This window comes from Cynocephalus volans, chromosome 6 (genome assembly GCF_027409185.1).
Source record: "Cynocephalus volans isolate mCynVol1 chromosome 6, mCynVol1.pri, whole genome shotgun sequence".
Classification (NCBI taxonomy): Eukaryota; Metazoa; Chordata; class Mammalia; order Dermoptera; family Cynocephalidae; genus Cynocephalus; species Cynocephalus volans.
Window position 1 is genome coordinate 95,708,238 of NC_084465.1, and position 25,528 is coordinate 95,733,765.

Consider the following 25,528-nt stretch of genomic DNA (forward strand, 5'->3'; position numbering starts at 1 on the left):
TGTCCTTGTGGGTGACTGGGCTGGGGCCGAGGTCTAGCGACAGGACTGGGCACAACTTGTGCCCGACTGCCCAGGTCCATGGCACTGTCTGCACAAGGTGAGGGGTCCATAGTCCAAAAGCACTGGCTAAGGAGGGGGACAAGCAGTCTGGGGCCCAGGTGCGTTGGCCACCCCATCCTGACTAGGGTCCTGGACACCTTCCTGCCACCAACAGTTTGCTCGCCTTGGCTAAGGGCTGTGGCGCGCTCTCGCCCAGGTGCAGCTGGTAGTGCTTGAGGGTGTCCTGCAGGGTGGACAGGTTGATACTGTGGGAGGCGAAGGGGCAGCCCTTAGTCCCCGCCAGCCCGGGACAGCCTCTTGGAGAACCTGCCCTGGGATGCCCAAGATCGTGCCCAAGGGGCCCAGAGTCCAGTTGCGTGAACACGGACATCTGCCCACTTCACAGGCGAGGACGCGCCCACCGACTCACCGAGGTCTCGGAGGGCGCAGAGCCCCGTGCCTGCGGCCCGCACGTCGGGCAGGCGGGCGAGGCAGGTCCCACCTCACCCACTCTGAGCAAGCCCGGCCTCGCCCCGCAGGCCCCCCTCACGCCAGCTCCGCCCGGGTCACGCGCCTGTCCGCGCGTCCCCGACGGTCGCGGGCAGTTCCCGATACCCGAGGAAGGGCGATGAGGAGCGTCGGACCACCAGGACGCCCAGCCACCGATGCCTCACCCCTGCCGCCCTGCCGGCGGTCCAAGACTTCCAGCCGTGCCCGGGGGCCCACGCGGGTCCAAAGCACCTGGCCGCGGCACCTCTCGGTGGCGAGCCAGAAAGGCCTCAGCGACCCGGGTCCTTTCAGCTTCACAGCCCGCGGGGCAGGGCCCCGAGCGTGGGGTCGGGGCCTCGGCTGGCAGGGGAAGGCTGGGCGTGGGGCGGGGTCTCGGCTGAAAGAAAGCTGAGCGCTGGGGGCGGGGCCCTGAGCGCGGGGCGGGACCTCGACTGGCAGGGGGAGGTTGAGCGCGGGGGGCGGGGCCGTGAGCGCGGGGCGGGGCCCCGGCTGGCCAGGGGAGGTTGAGCGCGGGGGGCGGCCGCCGCGGTCAGTTTTTGCGGGGCTCGGCGGGGGGGGGGGGGGCCGAGCCGTTGGGAACGAAGACCCGGGCGACCCCCTGACTTCCGACGTCTCCAGTCCCGTCGCTCTGCCCCGGGCTTCCAGACGCAGGCATCCTGTAAGCCTGCCGTGTCCCTCCGCGGTCCCGCACGCACCGGAATTTCCGGCGTCGCGTCGCGGGCGCTGCCGGGGCGGATTGCGGGCGCGGAACCCGGGAGCGGAGCCCAGGCCGGGCCGCGCGGCGCCATGAAGGGCAAGGAGGAGAAGGAGGGTGGCGCGCGGCTGGGCGCCGGCGGCGGCAGCCCCGAGAAGAGCCCGAGCGCGCAGGAGCTCAAAGAGCAGGGCAACCGACTCTTCGTGGGCCGCAAGTACCCGGAGGCGGCGGCCTGCTACGGCCGCGCCATCGTGAGTGCGCCCGCGTCGGGTGGTTGGCGCTGGCGAAGGGGAGGAGGCGGGGCTCCGGCTTCTGCCCGCGTGCACCCACGGCCCCTGCCTGGCGGCCCCGCCGTCTCCAAAGGGGCCTAGGCCGGGCCTCTCGAGCCCAGTGTTGGTTGCCGACGAACCGGCGGGTGGGGAGCTCGATTGAGGCTGTCCGGGTTGGAGGCCGGGGCCCCTTGCTCCTTGAGGTCTCCAGGCCCAAAGCAGAGTATCTCCACAGATTTGAGAAACTTACTTTTACAAACCAATTGGGGTCAAGAGGGTGGGCTCAGCCACAACTCGGGGCCAGGACCCCACCCTCTGCGGATCCTCGGAACCCAGAGATTTGACAACTGAGAAACCTCTAGTTTCCTGATTCTGGCTACGGGCACCAAAGCTGGAACAGAACCTGGGACATAGGGGTGTCAGCTGGCTGGCACCGGGTGGGGGGCAGTCTGGGTCCACATCCTTATGCTGGCTGGCCCGGCCTTGATCCCCAGACCCGGAACCCTTTGGTGGCTGTGTATTACACCAATCGGGCCCTGTGCTACCTGAAGATGCAGCAGCACGAGCAGGCACTGGCCGACTGCCGGCGCGCCCTGGAGCTGGACGGGCAGTCCGTGAAGGCTCACTTCTTCCTGGGGCAGTGCCAGCTGGAGATGGAGAGCTATGACGAGGCCATCGCCAACCTGCAACGAGGTGGGCCCACACATTGCCTGCAATAGGGGTGCCTGGGATCAGGCGGGTGGATCAGCCTGACGGTGACCTGAAGCATCCGTTTCCCCAGCCTACAGCCTGGCCAAGGAGCAGCGGCTTAACTTTGGGGACGACATCCCCAGTGCCCTGCGCATTGCTAAGAAGAAACGCTGGAACAGTATTGAGGAGCGGCGCATCCACCAGGAGAGCGAGCTGCACTCCTACCTCACGAGGCTCATTGCAGCGGAGCGAGAGAGGTGGGCCCCTCCCCTCTCTAGGCCACACTCTCTTGGGTTAACTCTGAGTCACCAACACAAGTGTTTATTGAAGGCCAACACTGGCCAACAGGAAATTGAGGGAGAAGAGGCCTGAACATTAGCCTTGAGGCTGGGGTGGGGCCTAACATCTGGCCAGGTCCATCTCTGACCAGCTCCTGGTCAACCTCCAGGGAGCTGGAAGAGTGCCAGCGGAACCACGAGCGTGACGAGGACGATAGCCATGTCCGGGCCCAGCAGGCCTGCATTGAGGCCAAGCACGTGAGGGTGCCCCTGGCCCACATGTGGGTCTCTGTGCGTGTCTGTGATGTGAGGGTGCCCCCAGCCTGCCTGTGTGTGTGTGACATGAGGGTGCCCCTGCCTGTGATGGGTCTGTGTATGGATGGAGAAGGGAGATGGGGTGTCCCACCCATATGTAGTGCTCAATTTTTGTAGGACAAGTATATGGCGGACATGGATGAGCTCTTCTCTCAGGTGGATGAGAAGAGAAAGGTGAGTGTCTACTCCCTGAAGTAGCCTGTGGGTTACAGGCTGGGGCAGTGTTCTCTTCCTGGTCCCTGACCCTGTCCCTGTTTGCTACAGAAGCGAGACATCCCTGACTACCTGTGTGGTAAGATCAGCTTTGAGCTGATGCGTGAGCCCTGCATCACACCAAGTGGCATCACCTATGACCGCAAGGACATCGAGGAGCACCTGCAGGTGAGGGCCCATGGGAGCAGGACCAACACTGTGGCCTTGGGCCCACTGAATGCCCTCTAATCCTGTTATCACTACAGCGTGTGGGCCACTTTGACCCAGTGACTCGGAGCCCCCTAACGCAGGAACAGCTCATCCCCAACCTGGCCATGAAGGAGGTCATCGATGCATTCATCTCTGAAAACGGCTGGGTGGAGGACTACTGAGCCCCCGCCCCCAATCCTGGTATGCCCAGTGCCCTGGCCCAGGAGGGCACTGGGGTAGAAGCCCCCAATTCCTGTACATAGTCTGTCCCTGGGCCCCACCCCTTCAGTTCTGCTATTGGGCTGTGGACTGCTCCCCATCTCAGCATAGCCCTTGCTGGGCTACGGGCCTCCCCTGTTCCCCCTGAGCTGGAAAAGCAGGTGAGGGTGGGTTGGACTGAAGCTGCTGCTGCCACCACTGTCCCTATAATAAAGTCTGTGAGTGCTACATGGACATGTGCTGGTATGTGACAGGCTTGCTAGTCGCCTGCTCTGGCTAGCCGAGAAAAGTAGAGATGAAGACACTGGTGTCGAGGTTGAGCGTTGCGTGCCACCAGCGGTCAGGAAAATACAGCACCTGGCACGGAAGGGGGTGGGGCACAGGGGTTAGCTGGGAGCCCTTTGGTTTGGCCTGGCTCCCTCCTGCCAGCCACTGACCTCACCAGGCCGGATTGTACACTCCAAGGGCCGTGCAGATGGCGCCAGGGCTGGGTACGTGTCCTGGAGCCAGGCCAGCGTGGTCTTGTTGGGGTGGAACTGTGGTGTCTTCTCAGGTGGGTAGAGAAACCAACGCTGGGGGTATGAGCAGCAAGGTCACTTTGTGTGTTGTGGTCAGTGAGCCCCAAGCCTCAGCCCCTGCCCTGTGCTGACCTTACGGCCGTAGATCACCTCCGAGTAACCTGGCCCGTGCCAGTGGAAGGGCACCCCAGAGCCGGCTCCTGCGGGGTCAGTCACAAACAGCTCGTGACTAAACCTAATCTGCAGCCCCCAAACCCTCAGGTCCCAAGTAGCACTCACCTGCAATTCCAAAGCTGTAAGCAGGAGCAGTACCTAGTAGACCAAATGGGGGTGGGGAGTAGTGCCGAAAAAGTGATGCCCATTCAGTGAAGTTATTGTCCCCAAAGAAGTACAGGGTATCTGCCAGCAGAGACAACAAGAACCAGGGATCCTGGCACCTGGAGACTCCAAAGTGCCCCCCTCCCCCCACTGCTGCCCAGGTTTGGCTCACCATTGCCCAGGGAGGAGGGATCCTGAGGATGCAGCAGCTGCTCCACATATTCCTGGAAGGGCAGATCCACTGCAAGGAAAGGGCTGGTCAGGACTGGCTGGTCCTGCCTGCCTTCAAGATGCTGGCAAGCAGATGGGGGCAGCTCACCTTTCTGGTAGGAGTAGGTGTTGGCAGTGCTCAGTCGGACCACGCTGTCCCCGAACGAGGCCAGCAGCCTTTCGCGGGAACACAGGGCCCGGAACTTCTGCAGAGGTGGGCAGAAGCTTAGTGGTGGGGCGCAGCACAGGCGAGAGTTGCCCTGGTCTGGCGAGCACTCACCCAGTTATCCGTAAGCCCCGGCAAAATGACAGGCCTCAGGAAGGCGTAACTAGAAGGAAAGGCGGAACAATCGCAGCCCACCCCAACCCCGCCGCCACGCGTCCGCTCGAAGTCGTGGGCGGGTGGCCTCGGTAGGTCCCGACAGACGGGCCGATAAACCAAGGCGTGACACGGACGGTCAAACGGGACCGAGCCTCAAAGGCGGGACCGAGGCAGCTGTGGATTCGGGGCGCAGGCGCGGCCGGCACGGGAGGGAGCACGTACTGCTGCACGAACTCGGCGTAGCTGAGGTCGCTTCGGCGCTCTACGGTACAGCGGTCCTCTTCCGCCACGGCCGCCGGCGCCCCCGGCCCGCCCCGCCGCCTGCGGGTACAGTTGCGTCAGCGCTGCCCTGCGCGCGCCCGCCCGACCCCCGCGCGTCCCCGCCCGCCCGGCGCCGCTCACCACCCCCCGTCGCCCGCATCCCCGGAGCCGGGCCGAGACAGCGCCGCCAGCGCCGCTAGCGTGGCCAGCGCCCGGAGCAGAAGCGCCATGAGCCCGCCGCCCCGCCTGCCGCGCAGCGCTGGACTCCGCGTCGTCGAGGCAACGGCTGGCCCCGGAGCGGCCCGGAAGTGGGCTCCCGCGACCCGCCCCGGAAGTGCCATTTCCGGAAGGCCCCTGCCGGTCACCATAGCGACATCACCCGCCCGAAGGCCCCCACCCGTCTCCTGGCGCTCGACAGGCCGGCGCGCGGCGCGCGGGTGACAGCAGCCCCGACAGCGGCTCCGCTGCTTTTATTGGTACACAAGCCCCTGCCCCCCCACCCCGGCACAGGTCAGGAAGGCCAGTGTAGCCTCACAGGCCTCTAGCGCAGTTCCTACGGAGCTGCGGGGACCGCGGGCAGGCAGGCCCAGTCAGGAGTACTCGCAGAGGTGGCCACAGCCTGCGGGGCAGTGGGAGCTGCCCTCCAGCCACTTCATGATGTGCTGCAGGTGGCCGCCGTGGCTGCAGCCCTGGCACCACACGAACAGACCCTTGACCACGTGGTGGCAGACAGCACACATGCTGGCACAGCGGTGGCACCTGCGGGTGGGAAGGTGCCTCAACTGGGGGTTCCAGGGCTGCCTGCCTGCAGACCCCCACCTACCTCTCCCCCACTGCCCCACCTGTCGCAGACCCAGCCCCGGCTGCTCATGGGCCGCTTGCAGTGGCTGCAGTTGACGTGCAGGGTGGTGGAGGCCTGGTTGAGGCAGCTGATGGCGCGGCTGGTGCTCAGCTTGACCACCTCATTGGACACGTTCCACAGACGGAAGCGCTGCAGCAGGTCGATGTAGGACGTGTACCAGTGCTCCTGGTGGGGGGAGGGAGGTGGTCACGTTGGGAGTCAGAGGCAGCAAGGCAGAGGTTGGCCAGGCTCAGGCTGGGAGGCGGCAGCCTGGGTTTTTATCCAAAACATGCAGAGACTGTGGGCAGCAGGTGTTCCAGGGAGGCCCTACCCCACCTTGGTCACACACCTGTGTCTGCTCATCGATGTCCTTGCGTACCCGTTCACCCACCACGATGAGCACTGACACGGCCATCTGCACGTCACCTTGCTCGGCGTAGAAGTGCAGCATGTCTCGCACCAGTGTGCTGAAGAAGTCGGGCGGCAGGCGGCTGTCATAGAGCGCATGCGAGACAGACAGGAGCGAAAAGGAGTCCATGGGGGCCAGGGAGGCTACATCCGCCTCGCTGCCGCTCACATGTGGCGAATCGGCTTTGTCCTGCAGGTGCTCAGGCCCAGGTGGTGTGTCCACAATCTCGTGGCGCAGCGGGAAGGCCTCCTGCGGCAGCACATACTCGGGCTCCTCGGCTGGGAGGCAGGGGCCGGGCGAGGTGGGTCTGAGCCTCTATCTTCCATCTGCCTTCCAACCCCATCCCCACCCCGAGATCCCCACTCACACTGCGTGTGTTCTGGGTCCAGCAAGTACAGCTCGTCCTCCTCGCCCTCCACATCTCCCAGCAGGTAGTCAGCGGGCACATCACTGCCCTCAGTTTCCTCGTTATCTGCCCGGCAGGGGAGGGAGGGCATCAGGGGGGGCTCGCTCTGGGATGTGGCAGCCCCACCTCCATCAGCACCCCCTGCCCGCTGTTCAGCTACCCTCATTGGTGACCAGTGTGGCCGAGGACTCGAGCAGAACCGTGTCGCTCCGTGTGTCACCTTTGCTGCGGTCTAGCCGGGTCTCGCTGCCCAGCCCTGGGGCCATATCTTTCAGGCTGAAACTAAGGGCAGGAAGGGCAGATGGGTGGATGGGCTCCAGCAGTCCCACCCTCTAGGGAGAGCCAGCCCAGGCATCTACCTGTTCATGAGCGGCAGGCCACAGGAGCTGCCCTTGCCCACGCTGTGGTTAAGGTTGGTGGAGGGCACCAGGCCAGGGCTACAGTAGATGATCCGGAGCATGGTCCATGTCTGCGCCACCTAGGAGTGGTACATGTCACTCATGAGGTCCTGGGCACCCAGTACCCCATGCAGGCCCCCTGGCCTGGACAGAATCACAAACCCTCAGCATTCAGCTGTCCCAGGGACCCCATGTGCTAGTCCACCCTAGGTGGGGAAACTGAGACCCACAGGAAAGACAAAAACATCAGTGTCGGGCCGGCGTGTGGCTCATTCGGGAGAGTGCGGTGCTGATAATACCAAGGCCACGGGTTCGGATCCCATATAGGGATGGCCGGTTAGCTCACTGGATGAGCGTGGTGCTAACACCACCAAGTCAAGGGTTAAGATCCCCTTACTGGTCATCTTTTTTAAAACAAAAAAACCAAACCAAACAAAACAAACAAAAAAACCCATCAGTGTCCATCCTAGAGCAGCACAGGACACAGAACTGGGAGACAGCCAGTGGAAATGGGCGTGGGGAGCAATAGGGGAACACAGGGACAGCTCGCACCTCACTGCAAGGCCTGATGCCTGATCCAAAAGCAAGAATGAGGCAGAAGACGGGGCTTTAGCCACAAGACTCCCCAGACCTTCACCCCCACAGAGGACAGCCCTGTGGTTTGGTCTTCTCTGGGGCCCCAGATGATCTTGATACCCTCAGTTTCTGGGCCAAGGGCTGATGGTGTGACTGGCCAGAGCCAAGCACTGAGCTTGGGGTGGAATGTGGGTGCACCTGTCGGAGGAACCAGCCCCTGCCCCAAGCTCATGGCCCCGGAGCACCCTTAGCCCAGCTCCACCTACCTGGTTGCGGCCGAGCTCCCGGGCGACCCTGGCATTGTGGTCACAGAGCTCGGCCAGTGGCCGGCCAGCCAGAGCATAATGCTCAGCCGTGTCTACGAACCAGCTCATGCTACCTCCACCAGGCTCTGTCTCAAAGACGCTAAGGGCGCTGGAGGCCAGGCCTGCAAAGGGCTCGGCTGGGTCCAGCTTGCGCTTGAAGAAGATGGGGTGGCGCCGGTCACCGGCATAGGGCTTGCGCCCTGATTCAGCAGCCACCAGGCTTTCCTTGGCAGCAAAGGCCAGGTCTCCGAAAAGGCCATAGCAGAGGCCCTCGGGGTTGGCGCGCTCCACAGGCTGGCTGGCGTCACGGAACAGGTGCTGGCACAGTGTGCTGTCCTTGGAGCCGGACAGCAGGAAGGAGGGGTCATGTGGGTGGCGCCAGGCAATGCCCGTTGTGACATCACGGTGCTCCTCAAACATGGCAGCCGGCACGAAGGGCCTGCGCACGTCCCACACGTAGATGTTGTGGTCCACCATCATGGAGCATGTGGCCAGGTGGTGGCGGCACTCAGGCCGCCACTTGACACGGGCCACAGAAGCGATGGTCTGTACGCAGTGCATCTCCTTGGCGCGGTGCGTAGTCATGTCCCAGACCTTTACCATCTTGTCACGCCCGCCTGTGGCCAGCCAGCCCCTGCAGGGGGGGCCCCACCCAATCCCTCAGTGACCTCTCCTGGGACAGAAGGGACCGCCCAGCCCTGTGCTGCCCACTCTCTGTCTCACAGGTCTGGAGGCAGCGAGAGCCTTCTGTGAGCCCCACTGCCCACCCACATCCCCACACCACACCTATCCTCGGGGTGCCAGTCGCAGCAGAAGACGGGCCCATTGTGGGCCGTGAACATTCTCTCGCATCGGTCAGGCCGCCGGATGTCCCAGAGCTGCACATTGCCATTCTCGAAGGTGGAGGCAAAAGTGAAGTAGTCCCGGATGCTGAACTGGACATCCCGCACACTCTCAGACTGACCTGTGGGCAGGACGTCAATGGAAGGAGAGGTCAGGGGCCCATAGAGGGAAGAGCCCTCGGAGTAGTTGGGGAATGATGTCACACACCTGCCTGTGGCCCAGGCCAGCAGTCCCAGAGGGTACGGTGGACATCCTCAAGGACTGCCCAGGGTGGACAGGAGAGGGGAGTGACCACACAGAGCAAACACAAAAGCCTGGGCTGGGGAGCAGGACACCGGGTGGTGTTTGACACCAATTCCTGGGCCTTGATTTTCCCTGGATTCTGCATCCTACGTCAGTCCTTGGGCAAAGCTGTGAACCAGTGTCAGGATGTGGCATCTGGGCATTATGAGAACAAGAGCCCTACGTGGCCATCTGCCCACACTCCCCTGGGTGCACTGAGGCCCCAGGGGAAGCCCAAGGAGTCACTGAGGCGGGTACCCCAGTCTCTGCCCAATCCCTTCATCTCCAGCTGCAGCCACCAGGTCAGCCCTAAAGGACTGGAGAGCTCAGGGTTCAGGTCCACCCTGGTGGACCACCACATCAAGAGCCTGAAGGGGCAGTGCCTGGCCTTCTCCAGCACAGGCAGCTCCCCATCTGTCTTAAGAGGTCCCCAAATTCTCTGAGGCCCTTGAGGGCTCTGTCTTGTGCTTCACTTGGTCTTGCCAAGGTGGACAAGTGAGAGCTGGCTCACAGCCAGCTACTAGGAGCTGGTCCTGTTAGGAAGAAGTGAGATTAGGAAAGTGGGGATAGCACAGCAAAGCCTCTGCCCGGCCACCCAGGTGAGCTGTGAGTCTGCTAGGGCTCTACCCTGCCCCCCACCACCAACCCAGTATCAATTCCTGCTGGTCACACTTCTTGCCTCTCCCCACCGACACTGCTCTCATCTAGGCCTGCCCCTGCCCCACCCCTACTGATGCCCACCCATTCATTCTTCCAGCACTGGCTTGGCTGCTCCTGCCCCAGGAAGCCCTCTGGGAATGCATCTGAGGGCCTCCGATGCATGGAACACTTCACTTCTCAGTCTGCATGGGCAGGCCATGCCTGCAGAGACATGCATTTGCTCCGTCCTGCCTCTGTGGGCCTCACCCGAGAAAGTGCTGACAGAGTCCTTCCTGCGGAGGTCAAAGCACTTCATGAAGCCATCCTGGGAGCCACTGAGCAGCACGTGGGCCTCAGTGGGGTGGAAACAGACTTTGTTCACCGTGCGCTTGTGTTCTGTGAACAGCTGGTCCTGCTTGTTGCGGGATGGCCTGCCCAGGTTCCATGTGACCACCACACCATTGGTGGCCGCTGTGGCCAGCAGATTCTCATCCATCTGGTGCCAGACCACATCGGCGCAGCTCAGGTTGAGCGAGGGCTTGCGACCCACACGCAGGTTCAGCTTCTCCACGAACTGCTCCTCCTCGATAGCATAGATCTTGAAGATGCTGCGGCCTGCCACGACCACCTGTGCCGCATCACGGCATACACTAATGGCATTGGCCGGTGCATCCAAGTGGCAGTGCATAGTACGGCCCATCAGCGTGCTGCCACCCAGGGCCGTGGTCACACGGGACATCTTCTCCATGGCTGCACAGGTTGTGGGGGCAGGAGGTCATTGAAGTGAGCTGGCTTGGTCAGCCTGGGTGGGTCTGTCAGTTCAGACCTTTCAACTTTCAAGCAGTTGGGTACCCCAGAACTGCTTGGGCATGGGCTGGTCCGTCTTGGGGGACTAGTCTGACAGTCCGTCAGCCAGTCAGTCTGCTAGACAAGTTCAGACTCACCGGAGCCGAGCAGTCCAGCTCATCACCCTGGCTGGAGAGTCAGAGGGCTCCGAGGCTGCCCCGAAGCCGGTCAGTCCCTTGTCTGACTTCCCCGGAGGAACCTACCGGGTCATTTCCAACCCAGGCCGTCTCTCCATACCCCCATCAGACAACTCTGGGCCACTGGACCCTCGGTCAGCCAATCTCAGCAAGGGAGCGAGGCGGCTCCCGCCGTCCACGCGGTCAGCCCTGGGGGCCTGTGAAGGTGGCGGGGCTCGGGGACGAGAGGGGAGGCGGCCCAAGGGCTAAAGGCGTCCAGGGGATCGGGAGACTGAGGCGCGGGGTGCGCAGAGGGGCTTCAAGGATCGAGCTGTTTAAAGAACAGGAGGGCTCTGGCGGCGGCGGCGGAACGGAGCACGGAGCGGCGGCTGCGGGGCCGAAGCCGGAAGGGCCGGAAACCTCTCCCTCCGCGGCCACTACAGTCATTTACTGAAGGCGTGCTGCGGCTCTTCCCACCCGCCCTCGCCGGAAGCGGCCCTTCTCTCTCCCGCCCTCGCCGGAAGCGGTCCTTCTCTCTCCCGCCCTAGCCGGAAGCGGTCCTTCTCTCTCCTGCCCTCGCCGCCGGAAGCGGGCTCGAGTTCCCGCCCAGGCTGTTAAAGTTCCGCGTCAGGGAGCCGCGCGGACGGAGTTGGGGACTGCTCCAGGAGTTTGCGCGCCGCACTGGGCCCTCCGTCCCTCCTGGGTGGTTTGCCACGTGATTGTTTTTTTTTAATCACAGCATTTAACCCCAGTGCTATTCCTAAGCCCGGGTCCGTCGGCAATGCCGCTCGTCCCTGAGCGAGCCCGCGTCCCTCGATTACTCTCCGGCTCCTCGCTCCCTCCCGCGCCTCGCCGCGGCGTGGCCCGGGAGCCCCCTGGTGTCGACTCCGCCTGGGCTGCCCGCCCGGCCTCCGCACGCGCCGCGCCTTCTCTTTGCAGCCGCGTTCTCTCTCACCCCTTCGGATGCGGCCCACACGCCGTCGCAGAGAGGCCTTCCCTGCCACCACATCACGTGTAACGGGGCCTCTGCAGTCACTGTCGCCTCCATGGCACTCGTCACGGCCTGTTCCTTCGTGTGCTGGTTGCCGTCACACACGAGTGTGAGCTCCACTGGGGGAAGTGTCGTGCCTTTCTTGGCCCCCACCGAACTTCCAGGACCTGACAGAACTTGTTCCATCAGGGGCCTTCTCTCAGCCTCCCTCTCTCTCCTAGGTGTGAGTCCTGGTCTGTCGTTGGAGCACTGCGTAATCTTTTAGGACACGCTCGTTACTCTCTCAGCGTCAGTTACGCTGTACAGAGAACAGAGCTGAGTTTTGCCTTTCTGGAAGAGTGGGTTAGATCCTAGATGTTTCGAAAGAGCGTTATGTGTGATGGCTTTAGTGGCTCGTCTCCCCCTTTAAGCAGGGGGAGATTAGGGACCGTCTTTGTTGGTCACTGCTGAGTTCACAGTCTGGCACAGTGGCACCCAGCCTCCACATGTTTGTTGAAAGAAGGAATAAATCTGATGAGTCGAGAGTGCAGAGAAGCCAGATACCTGGGCTGCCCAAGGCAGATATACCCTCCCGTGCGACGGTCCGATGATCCAAACAACTCAGACGCATGTTTTTACAACTTTTTTGATATATATTTTTATAAACAGGTCACGTGATAAAATAGCACAAGAAACACTTACCAAATATAAGGTTATATCTTCCGCATATACAGGAGAATGAGGTCGTTATGTACAATAAGAAAATGATTTTAGGGGTTGGTTGGTTTTGTTTTCCTTTTTCCCCTTAAGTTTTCCTCCTACAGTCGTTGGAAATATCACAGCTTCAGTTGTATTAATACTTTGGGCAAATGGACAGCTGCCCCCACCGGACTCAGGGGCTGTGGGGAGGAGGGGCTGAAGAAACTGGCTCCTGACCACTTCAGCCCTGGAGCCTCCCCAGCCGGCACTCCAGGGGCGGGAAATCTTTGGGCTGTTGAACACAATTCTCTGCTTCAACAGCATCTCTCTCACTTTCTCTCTCTCTCTCTCTCTGGCTCTCTGGAAACTGGTTACTCTCTTCCAACCAGATGGGGGTGTCCCAAGATTGGGTGTGGGTGCTGTATCTCCTGGGGCTCAAGATTGGGATGGACAGGGGTCCCAGCCCCCTCAGCAATTGCCAAGATGTGCCAGCATCCCCCAGGACTTCCAAATGTCTTGGGATCGGACAAAACACGGTCAGAACCCATTTGGGCAGGCAGAGGTTTGGGAAGCTGAGAAGGGGGGGCTAGAAAGGAGCCCTCCCTCCTCGGGGTGTCAAGGATGTGCTGGCCACTGGAAGATCGGAGTCGCTGGTCGGTGCTGATCCTGACCCTTAGCTGGGCCCCTTTCTGCAGCTTCCATCTGATGAGACCCGCCCAGGGTGAAGCGTGGTGCCGAGAGGCCTGAGCCCAGCTGGTTGCAGGGGCTGACCTAGGCTGCTCTCAAGGCCTGACAGCCCTGAGGGTGGCTCCAGCTTGGGGTCTCTCAAAGTGCCTGTACCACCTCTGGGTGGAGACTGACTGGAGCTGGCTGGGCTAATGTTGATTATTCGAAGGTAGTCGTCAGCCACTCTACCCCACTCCCACGCCAGTTCTGTCCCAGCCTGGCCAGGGTCCAAGGACCTCTAGGTCGGGTGGGTGGGGGGACGAACCAGGACTGCCCCACACAGCGGCGAGGAACAGGGGAGGCCGTTTGGGTCAGGCTGGCATGGGGGGTCGGGGGACGGGCGGGACTTGGGCTCCTCAGTGGGCCATGGCTTTGGCGGTGGCCTGTTTCCTCTCGCACCCGTCGGAGGGCTCCAGGCGCGGTGCAGTGGAAGATGCGGGAAACCCTTGGGGCTCTTCCGGGCCCCTGTGTCCTGGGGGACCCGGCCCCCCCCACCCCGAGTCCCTTTGGGCCCTGCCCAGGATAAGGGTACAGCGGGGAGACAGAGAGCGGGGTGTGGAGGGGAAGGCGGCGAAGGCTGCCGTCTGGCGGGCTCAAAGTGCCCCCCAAGGCCGAGCCCCGCGCCCCGCAGCGGGCGGGCGAGAGATGGCAGCGGCTGTGGCGAGGTGGAGGGCGGGCGTGCAGTGCGGGCACGAAGGACATGCACAAAAGTCCCCGAGTGCGCGTGCGTGCGTGGAGCTGGCTCCACGCACCGTCCCCCTGCCCGGGGCGGGGCCGGGAGCGGGGCGGGGGACGGGGCCTTCCCCCGGCTCGCTCCGCCTCCGGCGCGGGGCCTGAGGCGCGGGGGCTCCCCCGGGCGCGGGGTCTACAGAAGGGGTTCAGCGGCGCCCCGCCCCCCGCCCGGAGCACGACCGGGTTCCCGCGACCCGGGAGGAGTCCCGCGCTACTCGATGACGAGGCAGCGGGGCAGGTGCTGCGAGAAGTACTTGAAGAGTTCGGGAGTGGCCCCGGGGCAGTTGGTCAGCTCCAGCTCCTCCAGCTCCTGCAGCTGCACCAGGCCCGACAGCCCCGTGGTGGTCAGCAGCGGGCAGCCTGCGGCGGGCGGGAGGCGGGGCGGCGGCTCAGCGCGTGCGGCCGAGGGGCTCCGGGAGGAGCCGGGCCGGGTGGGGGCGGGGAGAGGCTCATAGCGAGTCAGCGCCAGGTGCGAATCTGCGCCGGGACTCCGATCGGGCTGGGAGAGCCGGACTGGGTGGGGGTGGGTGGTCACTGTCCCGGAGGGAGGCAGGGGGTCTCACCTGCCAGAGACAAGAGACGCAAATTCCTCATGGCCAGGAGGTGCTTCAGCCCGAAGTCCTGCACCTGGGCGGGGGGAGGCGAATAAACGATTCCGCTGGGAATCAGGGAGGGGGAAAGCACCCTCCAGTCAGGCCACAGGCATGCAGCTGCTGGAGGGGCAGGAGGCAGGGTTCAAAACGGGGGTTTCTCAGCCCTTCACGGAGCCAGGAGGCAGCCGGGAAGTGCCGCTGAGGGCCCCGGGGACCCGGTAAGTTCCACTCAGGTCCGCAGCTGGATGCAGAGGGATCCCAGACTTTCCTGCAGGATCTGAGTGGGGCCGGGAGCAGGTCTGCGGATTGTCTGAACCGGGGCTCTCCCGGCGCCCCCCTCCTCCCGCGCCTTTTCCCAATCCCCGGAGCCGTGGAGGGCCGGTACCTGACAGCACCATCGCAGGTAGAGGCTGCGGAGGGATGACATGGTGGACAAATAACTGAGGCCGGTGTCCGTAATGCGTACACACCTGTGGTTGCACCAGAGGGGGACAACCCTTCAAATCATCCCGCCCCGCCCCCAGCTCCAGCCCCTCCCTCCTTTCCCCGGGGAGGTCCGCGGCGTGAACTCCCCAAATGTGCCCACCCACAGCAGGCTCCGCCCGCACTCCGACTCCTCTGCGGCACCACCCACCCGGAGGGACATCGTCAGGCACCCTGCTCACGAGGGCGCAGCCCACCGCGCTGGAGCTCCGCCCCTCACTCGGGGCGCGCGCACCTGTCGAGCACGAGCTCCTCCAGGCGGTGCAGGTCGCAGGCCACGTACTCCAGCGCCATGTCGGTGATGCGCGGGCACCACGAGAGGTCGAGGCTGCGCAACTTGCGCAGGTTCTCGGCCACGAGCTCGACGCCGTCGTCGGTGACCTTGGAGCAGCCCGAGAGGCTGAGCGCCGTGAGGTTGGGCAGGCTATGCACCACGTTGACCACGCCGTGGTTGGTGATCTCCCAGCAGGACAGCAGACGCAGCGTGTGCGTGCTGTGGCCCTGGCGCGCCGTGAAGTAGGCCAGCGCCGTGTCCGTCACGTGGTAGGCCTGCAGGCTCAGCTCGGCCAGGTTGGGCAGCAGCTGCGAGATGGCGGCGATGGCGTCGTCTGCCACGTTGATGCAGTCGCTCACGCTCAACGAGGTGATGCGCGCGCTGAGGCTGGACCACAACCCGGCTTCGGTGAAGTCGTTGCAGCCCGACAGCTCCAGGCGCACCACACCCTGCATCTGCTCCAGCATCACCTGCGGGCAGGCGCGGGGTCAGAGGGCACGCCCGGCCTCGGTTCCCCCTCCCCTCTCCCCTGTCGGGCCCCTCCCCCGAGGGCATGGCGAGGGTTGCACGAGATGGGCTGGAAGCAGCGCTCTGAGGAAGCAGGGAGCGGCGGTCTTTCCAGCGCAGGCTGTGTAAACACGCATCAAGTGAACTCTGAGTGCATTTTACTCTTCAACAACACTCCTAAAGAAGAGGCAGGGCACAGGGCCAGGGAGCCCAGGGCCCATCTAGAGCGAGTGTGCACAGCAGCTGGTTTGAATGATTAGAGTCCAGTTCTTGGGGACAAGGCTGGCTGCCCAGCTACTCCTCTGACCTTTGTACCTGGGGGCCCTTCCCCAGCTGCCCCTCACCTCCCCCCAGCATCCTCCCCACCCAAGGCAAGCTTTACGGGCAGGCAGGGCCTCGCACTTAATTAACCGTTATTGCTGTCGCTGTCCTGAAATTCTTAATCCTCTTTGAACAAGGGATCACATTTTCACTTTGCACTAGGTCTCCCAAATTATGTAGCCAGTCCTGCTTCCCCCAACTCAACACCACGATACTTCTCAGGGCACCTGCGCAACCCTCAGCTCCCTCTGGGTCCCTCATGCTCTCCCACACCCACAGAGTTGCAGCTGCCTGGTCCTCCCCCCCCCCCCCCCCGGCATGGGGGCACACCTCTAGGCCAGCGTCGGTGATGGTGGAGCGCTTGAGGCTCATGGCCTTGACGCCCTTCTTGGAGAGAGCATAGTTGTCAATGAACTCACAGATGTCCAGGTCGGAGACCCCGACCAGGCAGAAGCCCTCAAAGCCTCGTGCAGCAAAGCCCTGCAGGTTCACGAACTCCTTCTCACCCCCAGGCAGCACATTATAGAGCTCCTTGGCGTGCAGCACTGGCGTGAGGCCCGCCCAGAATTTGGGCTGGTAGAGCACGCGCCGCCAGGCCTTGCACACCTGGGCCAGCACACATTTCTCACATGCTGAGAAGTACCAGAAGAGGCCATTGAGGATCTTCTCGTCCGTGGCCAGCACTGGCCGCTCTGCTAGTGATCCAGGTGCTGGAGCTGAGGCTGGTCCACCTGTTGGGGGGCACGGGCCCCCAGCCAGGGGAGCCCGGGGCAGAGGGGAAGCCAGGCTGGGTGGTGGGAGGGTAGGTGGGGGCGGTGGCTGGCAGGGGCGGTTCTTGGCAGCTGGCGTGCCCTTGGTGATGCTGGCTGCACCCAGGCCGTTGGGCTGGCCTGGTAGCTTCACCAGACCATTTCGAGGCAAGCATGGAGGCTTGGGGTCGCCGTCAATACCCGGGCTCGACATCTTCCTCGCACACTCTGCGGACAGGGGCCAGGAGGGGGAGTGAGTCTGCTGCTCTCTTGGGGAGGTGGGGTGCAGCTGGGTTCCTTCCCATCCCTGGGCATCCCCTCCCATGGCATTCCCAGAACCACCGACAGAAAGGATCTGACTGTGTGCCTCTCCCTCCCTGACTGTGAGCAGCAACGGGAGGGCAGACTGATCATGACCATGGCGCTCACTGCGCACCTTCTGTGTGCTCTCAGAACCTGCACTGCTTATGGACATTGTTTGACACTTAGGTATTGATTCCCTTTCTACAGATGAGTGAACAGAGGCGGAGAGAGACGAAGACCATGGTTGCTCCTTTTACCTCTGCTACTCTGATGCCCATTATCAGTGCCCACCAGGCCCACCTCCGTTAGGCAGGGCTGGAAATTGAAGGAGTGGGCTTGTGGAGGCTCCTGGCTCCTCCCCTACAGAATGCTGAATGGCTTTCTGGAGGGGCTCTAATGCCTTATCTGAGATTCACACTCCAGCTCCTGAGAATCTCGGCACCCACAGGAAGTCCTGTGGCTCAGAATCTACCCAAAGAAAGGTCAGGCATCTTCCCAGGGTTTACTCTGGTGCCAGCACTGAGCCTTGGACACATACTTTCTCTAATCTTCTGCTCAACCCAATGAAACGATGCTATGATAACTGTACCCATTGTACAGATAAGGAAACTGAGGTTGAAGCCAGGTGAATCGCTTGCCTGATGTCTTGGCCAGGCAAGGGATGGAGCTGAAGTTTGGACCAGAGCTGGCTGAGGAAGGCCATGTGGAAGGCTCTCCTCAGGCTGAGCCCGTCTGCCCACAGGGTGGGGCTAAGACCACTGCTCTCCCCAGCTCCTGCCCTCAGGCCTCCAAGGCTGTGAGTGGGTGGCAGAGGGCACTGGACACAGACAGCCATGGAAGGAAGGGGCAGTAGGACTCTCACAGTGCCACCATTCGCTCCGCATTTTAGATCTCCTGCCCACCGCCACCCCAACATCTGGTGAGGAGGCGGAGCACTTGGGTCTTCAAGGTCATATGCTTTCGATTCAAAACGGATCCCACCCTGGCTATGTGGCCATGGCAAGCCACTTCCCTTCTCTGAGCCTCAATTTTCTCACCTGGAAGCCTGGGGAGGTGACGGTGTGTGAGAAGGGGCTGAGCACAGTGCACAGCTCATAGAAAGGGCTAGAAAATGACACAGGGGTCACTTCTTTTTTTTTTTTTTTTTTTAAAAAGATGACCGGTAAGGGGATCTTAACCCTTGACTTGGTGTTGTCAGCACCACGCTCAGCCAGTGAGCGAACCGGCCATCCGTATATGGGATCCGAACCCGGGGCCTTGGTGTTATCAGCACCGCACTCTCCCGAGTGAGCCACGGGCCGGCCCGACACAGGGGTCACTTCTGAGCCCCATGGCCAGACCGAAGGGCAAAGCAGGATCTACCTGCTCTGGTCTGTCGGTGACTCCAGGACTGAGCCTGAAGCCTACATGCAGGTCTCTGCCTTCCTGCCCCACAGTCTCAGAAGAGGGGCAAAATAGCTCCCAGCCTCCACCTCTCCCTCCTGCCTGGCCGAGACGGGCTGTGGCTTTACTGGAGGTCACACTGAGCCACCAAGGGGGTGCTTAAGAAGGCTCCCAACACCCTCCCAAGGCTTGGGGTAGGCCTTGGAATATGCAGACCCTCAGGAAGAAAATGGCTCCTGTCTGCTTTCTGGCTGAGTCTCCCTTCTGTAGCTACAGAGCTGAGGAAGCTGGCAACCCATTTCCCAGAATCTGTCCAGACCAAGGGGAAGAGGACAAGAGCCACTAGGAGGAAGGGAACTGGGAGGTCCTGCCTGCTCTTCCCAGCATCGTGCCCCCATTGACTCCATGCCTTGGACAGGACAACCTTTCCAGTGTTCCATATCCGGGGAGGGGGTGTAGACCTGGGCTGGGACCAGAGGTCTCATCAGAACATGTGGTCCTTGCAGCTGCCAACCCAGCTTTGGGTCCAAAGGCCTTCCTGCTCTGGCACCCATGAGACCCCCCTGCTGCTGACAGTCCACCCTGGGCCCTTTATGACAGCTCCCTCTCTCCAACTCCCCAAAGGTGTCATTTGGGTCCTGGGTTGTGGGGCCAGAGGCAGCTCCCATGCCTTGGCTGCCCATACACGTGTTCGCGACCAGGAAGTAGTAAGTGCACATGGCTGCTGCTATGACACCCACATCCACGCTTGCCGAGTGCCTGCTGGGATAACCATGTATTTAATCTCACAGTGGCGCTGTAGCAGGGTGGCCACTATCATTACCCCAGTTTTCAGATAAGGAATCTGAGGCTCCGAGGGGTTACAGTTAGCCCACAGTGGCGGGAGAGGCCTGACATGGGGCTGCCCCAGTTCCTTGATTGCCAGTACAGGGAAGAAGGGACTGTGGTGGGACAGCAGTGCTCCTGGAGGACATGATGAGGCCCAGGACTGCCTCCATTCCTGGGTCGAGGGAAGAGACTGTGCCGGGATGGAGAGGCAGCCCCAGCCGGCATCCCCTTCGTGCCCGCTGCTCCCCAGACCCGGGCGCCCTGATTCACCGCCGTTCCGCGCAGACGAGGCCCGCCCCGGCCGGCTCGGAGACCGGAGCGCAGCACCACGGACAGCGGCCGCGCCAGCCGCCGCGCGCGCGCTCGGGGCCAGACCCTTACCGGCTGCACCGCGGACAGCGCCCGGCGGGGGTGCGCTCGGGGGACGGCCTGGGCAAACCTAGCTCGGCAGGGAAGGGCTCCGGGGGCGGGGGAGAGGGGAGGGGAGAGCCGCCCGTTAGGCCAGGATCTGGAGGCGGCGGCGGAGGCGGCGCCGGGGGAGAAATAATTCAGGAACGGCGCCGATTTAGGTTGAAAACGCTCCCAGCCACGGGTGTGCACGTGGAGCGCCTGGGTTGGGGGATGCACGTGGATGCCCCGGGCACTCGTGCTCCCTTCCTGTCCCCCACCGGAACTCACGTTTGCAAGCGCCCACAGTCCCAGCCCTGCACCCCAGGCTCAGGGGCGAGCTCGGAGGACAGGCCAGACTTTGAGAGGCACAGGTGGGAGGGGACAGGCTGAGGTGGGTGTCCGGCAGCCTGGGAGGGGGTGTGTCCAAGACCCAGCTGCCCCTCATCCCATGTCGCCATCCACGGTCACAAGGCAGCGCCCTGCCTGTGCGTCCTCCCTCACCCCTGTCAGAGCTGTCTCCCAACAGGGGCAGCCCTACTGCTCCCCATCCTTGTGTCCAATGTCCTGCTGGGCTCCGGCTGCTCCTCACATTCCAGCCGGACTAGCTTTGGAAGAAAGCTGAGCTCACAGGGAGACTGAGGTCTTCCTGCCAGTTAGGCAAGAGGTCCCTGAGGAGCTCAAACAAGGGCCGGTCCGCCCGGCCCTGGCCCCACCCATCTGGCCAGATGGCGACCAAGAAGCCTGGTCCCCATGGCTTACAGACTCCTCCCGCCCCCACTTGGTACCTGTGACTGTCTTCGTTTCACCGGGTACAGCTTGGAGGACCTGCTTGGAGTGTCCTGCCAGGAGAGGTAGGGGCAGATGCGGGCTGTGTTGGGCTGCCTCCCCCTTTAGGGACAAGCTCCTCAGGAGCTAATACTGGGAAAGAGGCTTTTTAAAAAAGATGGCCAAGCTCGCACTATTCTCAGCCTCAGCGCCTGGCGTGTTGTGTCTCAGTTTGCAGCAGAACTCTGGGGGAGGTCCCCTCCTGGGATAGGCTGCAGAGAAGCCCGAGGTTCCTGGGATCACTCCAGGGGAAGGAGGGAGGCAGTGGCTGCTACCTCCATCGTCTTGTCCTCGTCAGCATGAGCCAGAGCTGGGTCAGGGTGCAACCAGGGAGAGCTGGCCGTGGCCTCTGTGCTCTCCTGGGAGGACTCATCATGAGGCATCGGGGCCATCATGAACCCAAGGAGCACGGTGGGGCCCTGGGGGGCTCCTGGGAAGACCCCAGCACTTGGTGGCTTCCAGGCTGACAGTCCACAGTTGGCCATGCTGGGGCTGCATGAGGAGCTGCCTCTTGTGCGAGTGAGTCACTGGGCCCTGAGGCCAGCAAGTCTGCCTCACAGCCTCACTTCCAGACCCCCCAGCCCTGACCCACAGCCCCACCCCTCTCTGCCTGGGCACAGGCTGGTCCTCCTGTCTGCTTGGCAGGCCTTCGTGCTCCTCAACTCTGCAGGCTCCTTCCCTTCCATCCTTCCCCTCTCAGTTTGAGTGCCGCCCCTGTCTCTTCCTCTGGGACCCCCAGCACTTGAGAAAGCATCGCCAGTGGCTCACTCATCACATGGGTTGTCATCACTGTCTACCTGTCTGTCTGCCTCGCCCCCTGGCCTGGGGACTCCTTGAGTACAGACGGCACCATGGCTGCGTGGCCTCTGAGTGCGAGCTGAATGAATGCATGCATGCATGAATGAATGGATAGGCGAGCGAGAGACGGCAGCCCAGTTAGCAAGATCATGCAGAAAGGGGTGCCTAGGATGCTTGATGGAAGACAGGTCAGATTTAAGAGGAGGTTGGTCAGTGACCTCCTTAGATGTAGCTCAGGAAGTTAATCCTGGTGTGACAGTTGCTGCCGTCCACAGGGGAGGGAGGCCACTGGGGTTGGGATTGGGTTTGTGCCAGAGTTACTGAAAGGGATCTCAAGACCCGGGGCCTTGGAACATGCAGACCCTCGGGAAGAGAATGTCTCACATCTCTTTTTTGGCTGAGTCCCCCCTCAGGAACTATAGGGCTAAAGAAGCCAGCTGCCCATCCCCCATAATCTGGCCTGACCCTAGGAGAAGGGGACAGGAGAGATCGGGAGGGAGAGAAGTGGGTGGTCCTGCCTCGCTGTTCCCAGCACTGTGCCCCCAGTACTGGTCTGAAGTCCTCACACACTGCCTGGCCAGGAGTGGGGAAAGCACAGCTCAGAGAGGTGTTTCAGAAGTTGCACAAAGCTGGGAATGACCCCAAAGCTGTCTGATTCCCAATGCCCAGGCTAGGTGGAAGGATCCAGGCAACCCAGGCCAGGGTGCACTTCCTGTGGCTCCTTGCTCTGCCCTGTTCTGCCTGCTCAGGTCCCCATGCTCTCCTGGCCTGGGTCCTGGGCTGGTGGTCTCTCTGAGAATGCTCTCACCCAGCACTGCCATGCCCTATGCCCTGCTCTCCTTCCGGAGGCTGCAAACTGAATGCCCACCACTGGGATGCCCTCTTTTGGAAGGGTGCCCAGGAACCCCCCCACCTCTCATTGCCCCCAGTTTAGGGATCTCTTTCCCCATCTCTGACACCCCCACTTCTGTAAGCATCAGACCAAGATGCAGCCCACTCTGGATGCTGGGCAGCTTGGCCCCAAGAGAACCTGCACTGACCAGTTCCTCCTGCCTGCCGTGGAGCTGAAAACTCCCATCTGGCTTAGTCTGCAAGAGCAGCCCCAGGGACTGAGGTGATAACCAGGGTAGCTGGAGATTGGGGACACAGTACAGGCTGACACATCCCATGACAGCCCGTGACTCAGGCATATTCACATCCCTACCACTTTGCACGTGTCACAACAGCAGGGCTCCTTCCCGCCCCCAGCTCACGATGCTCCTGGGGGTGCACTGGGGCTGTGGGAAGGGGACACTTTTGGCCTCAGGGGCATGTGGGCCTCGAGAGAGACACACATGTTGATGCTCCAGCAGACTGAGGCCCCAAGGCTACGCTGAGGGCAGCTCAGCCATGTGGGACTGGACGCTGGGCTCCAGAACTCCTCTTGACCTCCTGCTCTAAGAAACACGAACCCTCCCAAGGCCTAGGCCTGGGCCCCTCGTTCCTACCACTTTGGGCAGCTGCTTCTCATCCTCCTTCTCTTTCCTACCAAGTGAGGGGATGTGGCCTGCACCCTCCCTCTGCCACTGGACTAGCTGCTGGCTCCTCCTGGACTGCTGGTGGGGGAGGCTCTGGGCCACCCCCTTGGCCCACAGAGCTGTCTGCTGCCACACCCCTGCACCAGCCCAAGGCACAACAGTGGGCTCCCATGTGTGGGGAGACGGGGTCTGTGGGTGGCTAAGCAGTGCCAGCCAAGAGAAGCCTTTCTCCACGTCTGGGTGGGATGTCCCTGCTTCTCAGCAATACATGGCTTTCTGGGCCCATGTCTAGCTGGCTCGAGGGCCCCAGGCTCCCCCCACCCCAGGGGGCTGCTTATTTTCCTCATCTGTGGGAGAAAGATGCCCCAGGAGTGGGTGTGAGCTGCAGGGGAGAGTCTGGCTGATGAATGTCCTCAGCATTGCAGGTGCTGAACTCACAGGCCTGGCCCAAGGTGAGGGGTGGTTGGGATAGGGGAGCCGGGTAGTGGAGGTGGCAGGCACGGGGCAGCTGAGTCCTGGGGTTGCTCTTCACTGCCCGTGTTTACAGCTAGGCCTTGAATTTTCCTTCCCTCCAGATGGCTCTTGGCCCAGCCCCATGGCCACCTCTGGCAAGTCCAGCCAGGCTCCATCAGGTCTCTGCCCTGGCCTGGGTGACCCCAACCCCCTCAGCCTCCCAGCCCAGCCCAGCCCAGGCCTTCTGCTCTGAGGCTACTGTCCAGTACCCTGTCGAGGGGGTGGGTTGGGAGAGGGGGCCCTGGGTCCAGCCAAGTACCAGGAAGTCCTAAGCTGACCATGGTCAGTGGGCTTGACACGAGAAGAGTGTGCGGGAGGGGCCTGTGAGAGGGGGGCAGGTGGAGCGATATTGCCATCTGCTCATCCTGCAGAGATCAGGCTGCCCAGTGCAGAGGCCAGGAGGGGCTAGGAGTGACCGCTGGGCTGTGGTTTCCCAAGACTCCAACAGTCAGGCCTTCTCTCCTGGGGTGATGGGTGGAGGACTCTCCCCACCCACCCAAACTCCCGGGAGGACACAAGACCCCTCCCCAGTAAATGTCAGGGTGCTCAGTTCTCCTTCTGAGGCCGTCCAGCCTTGGCCAAGGCCCAGTTCCTCTTCCAGAACCAGGAACATGCCAGCCCTCTCCCCTCTCCTCCTCCTCCCTCTATCCAAGCCCCACGTTCAGAAGGTGTCAAAGGGAGGGCCAGCCCCCAGGCCACACATCCACATGGCTCCTTCCGGGGTTTAACTGTATATAACGCTTGACACATTGACCCGGGGGCGCGTGGAGCTTGGGAGGGGAGCCCAGAGCCCAGCAAGGAGTCCAGGCCCTCACCCAGCCCGGCGGGGTGGGGGCTGGTGCTGCAATTTCTGTCCCCCAAGACGCCGCTGTTCCCGTCAGAGGCTCAGGTGGAACCGACCCACAGACCCGCCGGGTTGCCGGTGGGGAGCAGGCCTCCATCAGGCTGGCCACTGGGACCAGGGACTGCGGAAGGCCTGGCAGGGCCGGAGCCCGGTGGCCGCGGGCGGGGGAGTTGGGGAAGGGGCTGCGGTTACATAAGCCTCTCCCGGGCGGCGGCGGCGCAGTCTCAAGCCCCCACCCCGGCCCTGCTCATTGTGGCCGCCGCGGTGGCGCGGCCCGCGCCCTCCTCGCCTCGCAGCCCGGCCCCGCGCACGCACCTTACCTCGGCCCGAGCTCCTGGTTCATGCCACGCCGTCTGCCGCGCGACCTCCCGTCATGGGGAGCCCAGCACGGGCGCGGGCGAGCGCGGAGGCCGCCGCGGTGGGCGACTGGCCGGCTGGACCCGCGCCCCGAGCCCCGGCCTTGCCGGGCTCCCGCGGCTGCGCCCGGAGAGGAGCTCCCCGGTGGGAGACAACAGGCTGCCCGAGCTTCCCACCGGGGAGGCCGCTGCCGTGCCCGGATAAATAAGGCCTCTTCGCAGGGAGCCCAGCGGGCGCCTCCGCCCTCCCTCGCCCTCCGCCCCGCGCTCCTCCGCGGCCGCCGGCGGCGCCGCGCGCCCCCCGCCCGGCCCACGCACGCTCCCGGTGCTGGGGACCAATCCGGGCTCGCGAGCCGGGCGGGGGCGCCGAGGGTGCGAGCCCCGCCCCGCCCCGCCGGCCCCGCCCGGCGCGCGCTCCGGACCCCCCCCGCGGGTGCGCGCACGACAAACTCTGGCGCGCGGCGGGTCGGGGAGGGATGGCGAGGGCGCGCGACCGGAGAGCAGGTCTCGAACGCGCCCTCGTGCGCCGAGCGGTGGCGACCCCTCCGCAGGTAGCGGAGGAAGACCTAGGCCCCTGGCCCCGGCGCTAGCCCCGGGGTGCGGGGGCCAGGAAGGGGAGGCCCGGCTCAGAGCAGGCGGGATAGTCCGACCCTCACCCTCCGGACCCTCCTGCCAGCCAGAAGCCAGGCCCCCTCATGGCCCGCACGTCCACTGCGCACCTGCTGCGGCCAGGCCGGAACCCGCAGTGGAGACAGTCGCACACCTGCGGAGCCGCACAGACGAGTGACTGAGCGCATCGTCTCAGAGGGCCATGAAAGAGCGGGAGGGCGCCGTGATGGCGACCTCGAGAGAGTGGTGGTGGCGGTGGCTCCTGAGGATCACACTTGAGCGCAGACCCCGAGGGTGACGGGGAGGAGTTGTCCAAGAGTGAGCGTGCAAAGGTCCAGAAGGCTTAAGGGTCCCGACGAGCTCCCTCTGGAATGGACCGGAGGCCGGGAGGTGGCAGCCGCT

The 25,528-nt window shown here is 63.1% G+C and overlaps 4 protein-coding genes across 8 annotated transcripts; 1 reads left to right on the top strand and 3 right to left on the bottom strand.

The window, feature by feature from the left end:
- Positions 1 to 1,094: 1,094 nt before the first annotated feature.
- STUB1 (STIP1 homology and U-box containing protein 1) lies at positions 1,095 to 3,650 on the top strand. Of its 4 annotated transcripts, none has more exons than XR_010023834.1 (7): positions 1,095 to 1,494; positions 2,007 to 2,205; positions 2,294 to 2,459; positions 2,651 to 2,761; positions 2,913 to 2,969; positions 3,060 to 3,176; positions 3,299 to 3,386. XR_010023834.1 is itself a non-coding variant. In XM_063099035.1 (7 exons), the coding sequence occupies exons 1-7, from the start codon at positions 1,336 to 1,338 to the stop codon at positions 3,377 to 3,379; spliced, it is 867 nt and encodes a 288-aa protein (XP_062955105.1). In that variant the 5' UTR covers positions 1,098 to 1,335; the 3' UTR covers positions 3,380 to 3,650. The 4 variants fall into 4 exon arrangements, 2 of the variants coding, with proteins under 2 accessions (XP_062955105.1, XP_062955104.1); XR_010023833.1 differs by having other exon boundaries at positions 1,096 to 1,494; positions 3,254 to 3,341; XM_063099035.1 differs by having other exon boundaries at positions 1,098 to 1,494; positions 2,651 to 2,738; positions 3,299 to 3,650.
- Positions 2,507 to 5,500, bottom strand: JMJD8 (jumonji domain containing 8). The gene is made up of 9 exons (XM_063099036.1): positions 5,187 to 5,500; positions 5,007 to 5,105; positions 4,743 to 4,791; positions 4,572 to 4,668; positions 4,425 to 4,493; positions 4,214 to 4,333; positions 4,067 to 4,134; positions 3,854 to 3,988; positions 2,507 to 3,773 (listed from the first exon to the last, which is right to left on the bottom strand). Exons 1-9 carry the CDS (start codon positions 5,411 to 5,413, stop codon positions 3,693 to 3,695), a joined length of 945 nt encoding a protein of 314 aa, XP_062955106.1. The 5' UTR covers positions 5,414 to 5,500; the 3' UTR covers positions 2,507 to 3,692.
- Positions 5,501 to 5,527: 27 nt separating this feature from the next.
- Positions 5,528 to 11,198, bottom strand: WDR24 (WD repeat domain 24). Of its 2 annotated transcripts, none has more exons than XM_063099032.1 (9): positions 10,012 to 11,198; positions 8,767 to 8,944; positions 7,942 to 8,614; positions 7,061 to 7,179; positions 6,862 to 6,983; positions 6,663 to 6,767; positions 6,236 to 6,573; positions 5,888 to 6,072; positions 5,528 to 5,786 (listed from the first exon to the last, which is right to left on the bottom strand). In XM_063099032.1, the coding sequence occupies exons 1-9, from the start codon at positions 10,490 to 10,492 to the stop codon at positions 5,636 to 5,638; spliced, it is 2,352 nt and encodes a 783-aa protein (XP_062955102.1). In that variant the 5' UTR covers positions 10,493 to 11,198; the 3' UTR covers positions 5,528 to 5,635. The 2 variants fall into 2 exon arrangements, with proteins under 2 accessions (XP_062955102.1, XP_062955101.1); XM_063099031.1 differs by having other exon boundaries at positions 5,528 to 5,804.
- Positions 11,199 to 13,980: 2,782 nt separating this feature from the next.
- On the bottom strand, positions 13,981 to 24,542 carry FBXL16 (F-box and leucine rich repeat protein 16). The gene is made up of 6 exons (XM_063101254.1): positions 24,482 to 24,542; positions 16,342 to 16,988; positions 15,145 to 15,653; positions 14,812 to 14,896; positions 14,397 to 14,460; positions 13,981 to 14,193 (listed from the first exon to the last, which is right to left on the bottom strand). Exons 2-6 carry the CDS (start codon positions 16,972 to 16,974, stop codon positions 14,045 to 14,047), a joined length of 1,440 nt encoding a protein of 479 aa, XP_062957324.1. The 5' UTR covers positions 16,975 to 16,988; positions 24,482 to 24,542; the 3' UTR covers positions 13,981 to 14,044.
- Positions 24,543 to 25,528: the final 986 nt, after the last annotated feature.

What these genes read in the sequence shown, in the direction of transcription:
- JMJD8 (XM_063099036.1), bottom strand. Translation starts at nt 5,413, where the DNA reads ATGGTGACCGGCAGGGGCCTTCCGGAAATGGCACTTCCGGGGCGGGTC. An exon ending in GATGCGGGCGACGGGGGGTG is followed by an intron (nt 5,106 to 5,186) that starts GTGAGCGGCGCC and finishes CTGTACCCGCAG; the next exon opens with GCGGCGGGGCGGGCCGGGGG. An exon ending in CACCTACTCCTACCAGAAAG is followed by an intron (nt 4,494 to 4,571) that starts GTGAGCTGCCCC and finishes CTTTCCTTGCAG; the next exon opens with TGGATCTGCCCTTCCAGGAA.
- WDR24 (XM_063099031.1), bottom strand. Translation starts at nt 10,492, where the DNA reads ATGGAGAAGATGTCCCGTGTGACCACGGCCCTGGGTGGCAGCACGCTG. An exon ending in GGGAGCTCGGCCGCAACCAG is followed by an intron (nt 7,180 to 7,941) that starts GTAGGTGGAGCT and finishes TACCACTCCTAG; the next exon opens with GTGGCGCAGACATGGACCAT. An exon ending in ACATCGATGAGCAGACACAG is followed by an intron (nt 6,073 to 6,235) that starts GTGTGTGACCAA and finishes TCCCCCCACCAG; the next exon opens with GAGCACTGGTACACGTCCTA.
- STUB1 (XM_063099034.1), top strand. Translation starts at nt 1,336, where the DNA reads ATGAAGGGCAAGGAGGAGAAGGAGGGTGGCGCGCGGCTGGGCGCCGGC. An exon ending in ATTGCAGCGGAGCGAGAGAG is followed by an intron (nt 2,460 to 2,650) that starts GTGGGCCCCTCC and finishes GTCAACCTCCAG; the next exon opens with GGAGCTGGAAGAGTGCCAGC. An exon ending in CCTGCATTGAGGCCAAGCAC is followed by an intron (nt 2,739 to 2,912) that starts GTGAGGGTGCCC and finishes CAATTTTTGTAG; the next exon opens with GACAAGTATATGGCGGACAT.
- FBXL16 (XM_063101254.1), bottom strand. Translation starts at nt 16,974, where the DNA reads ATGTCGAGCCCGGGTATTGACGGCGACCCCAAGCCTCCATGCTTGCCT. An exon ending in GAGGAGCTCGTGCTCGACAG is followed by an intron (nt 14,897 to 15,144) that starts GTGCGCGCGCCC and finishes GTGCAACCACAG; the next exon opens with GTGTGTACGCATTACGGACA. An exon ending in GCGTCTCTTGTCTCTGGCAG is followed by an intron (nt 14,194 to 14,396) that starts GTGAGACCCCCT and finishes CGCCCGCCGCAG; the next exon opens with GCTGCCCGCTGCTGACCACC.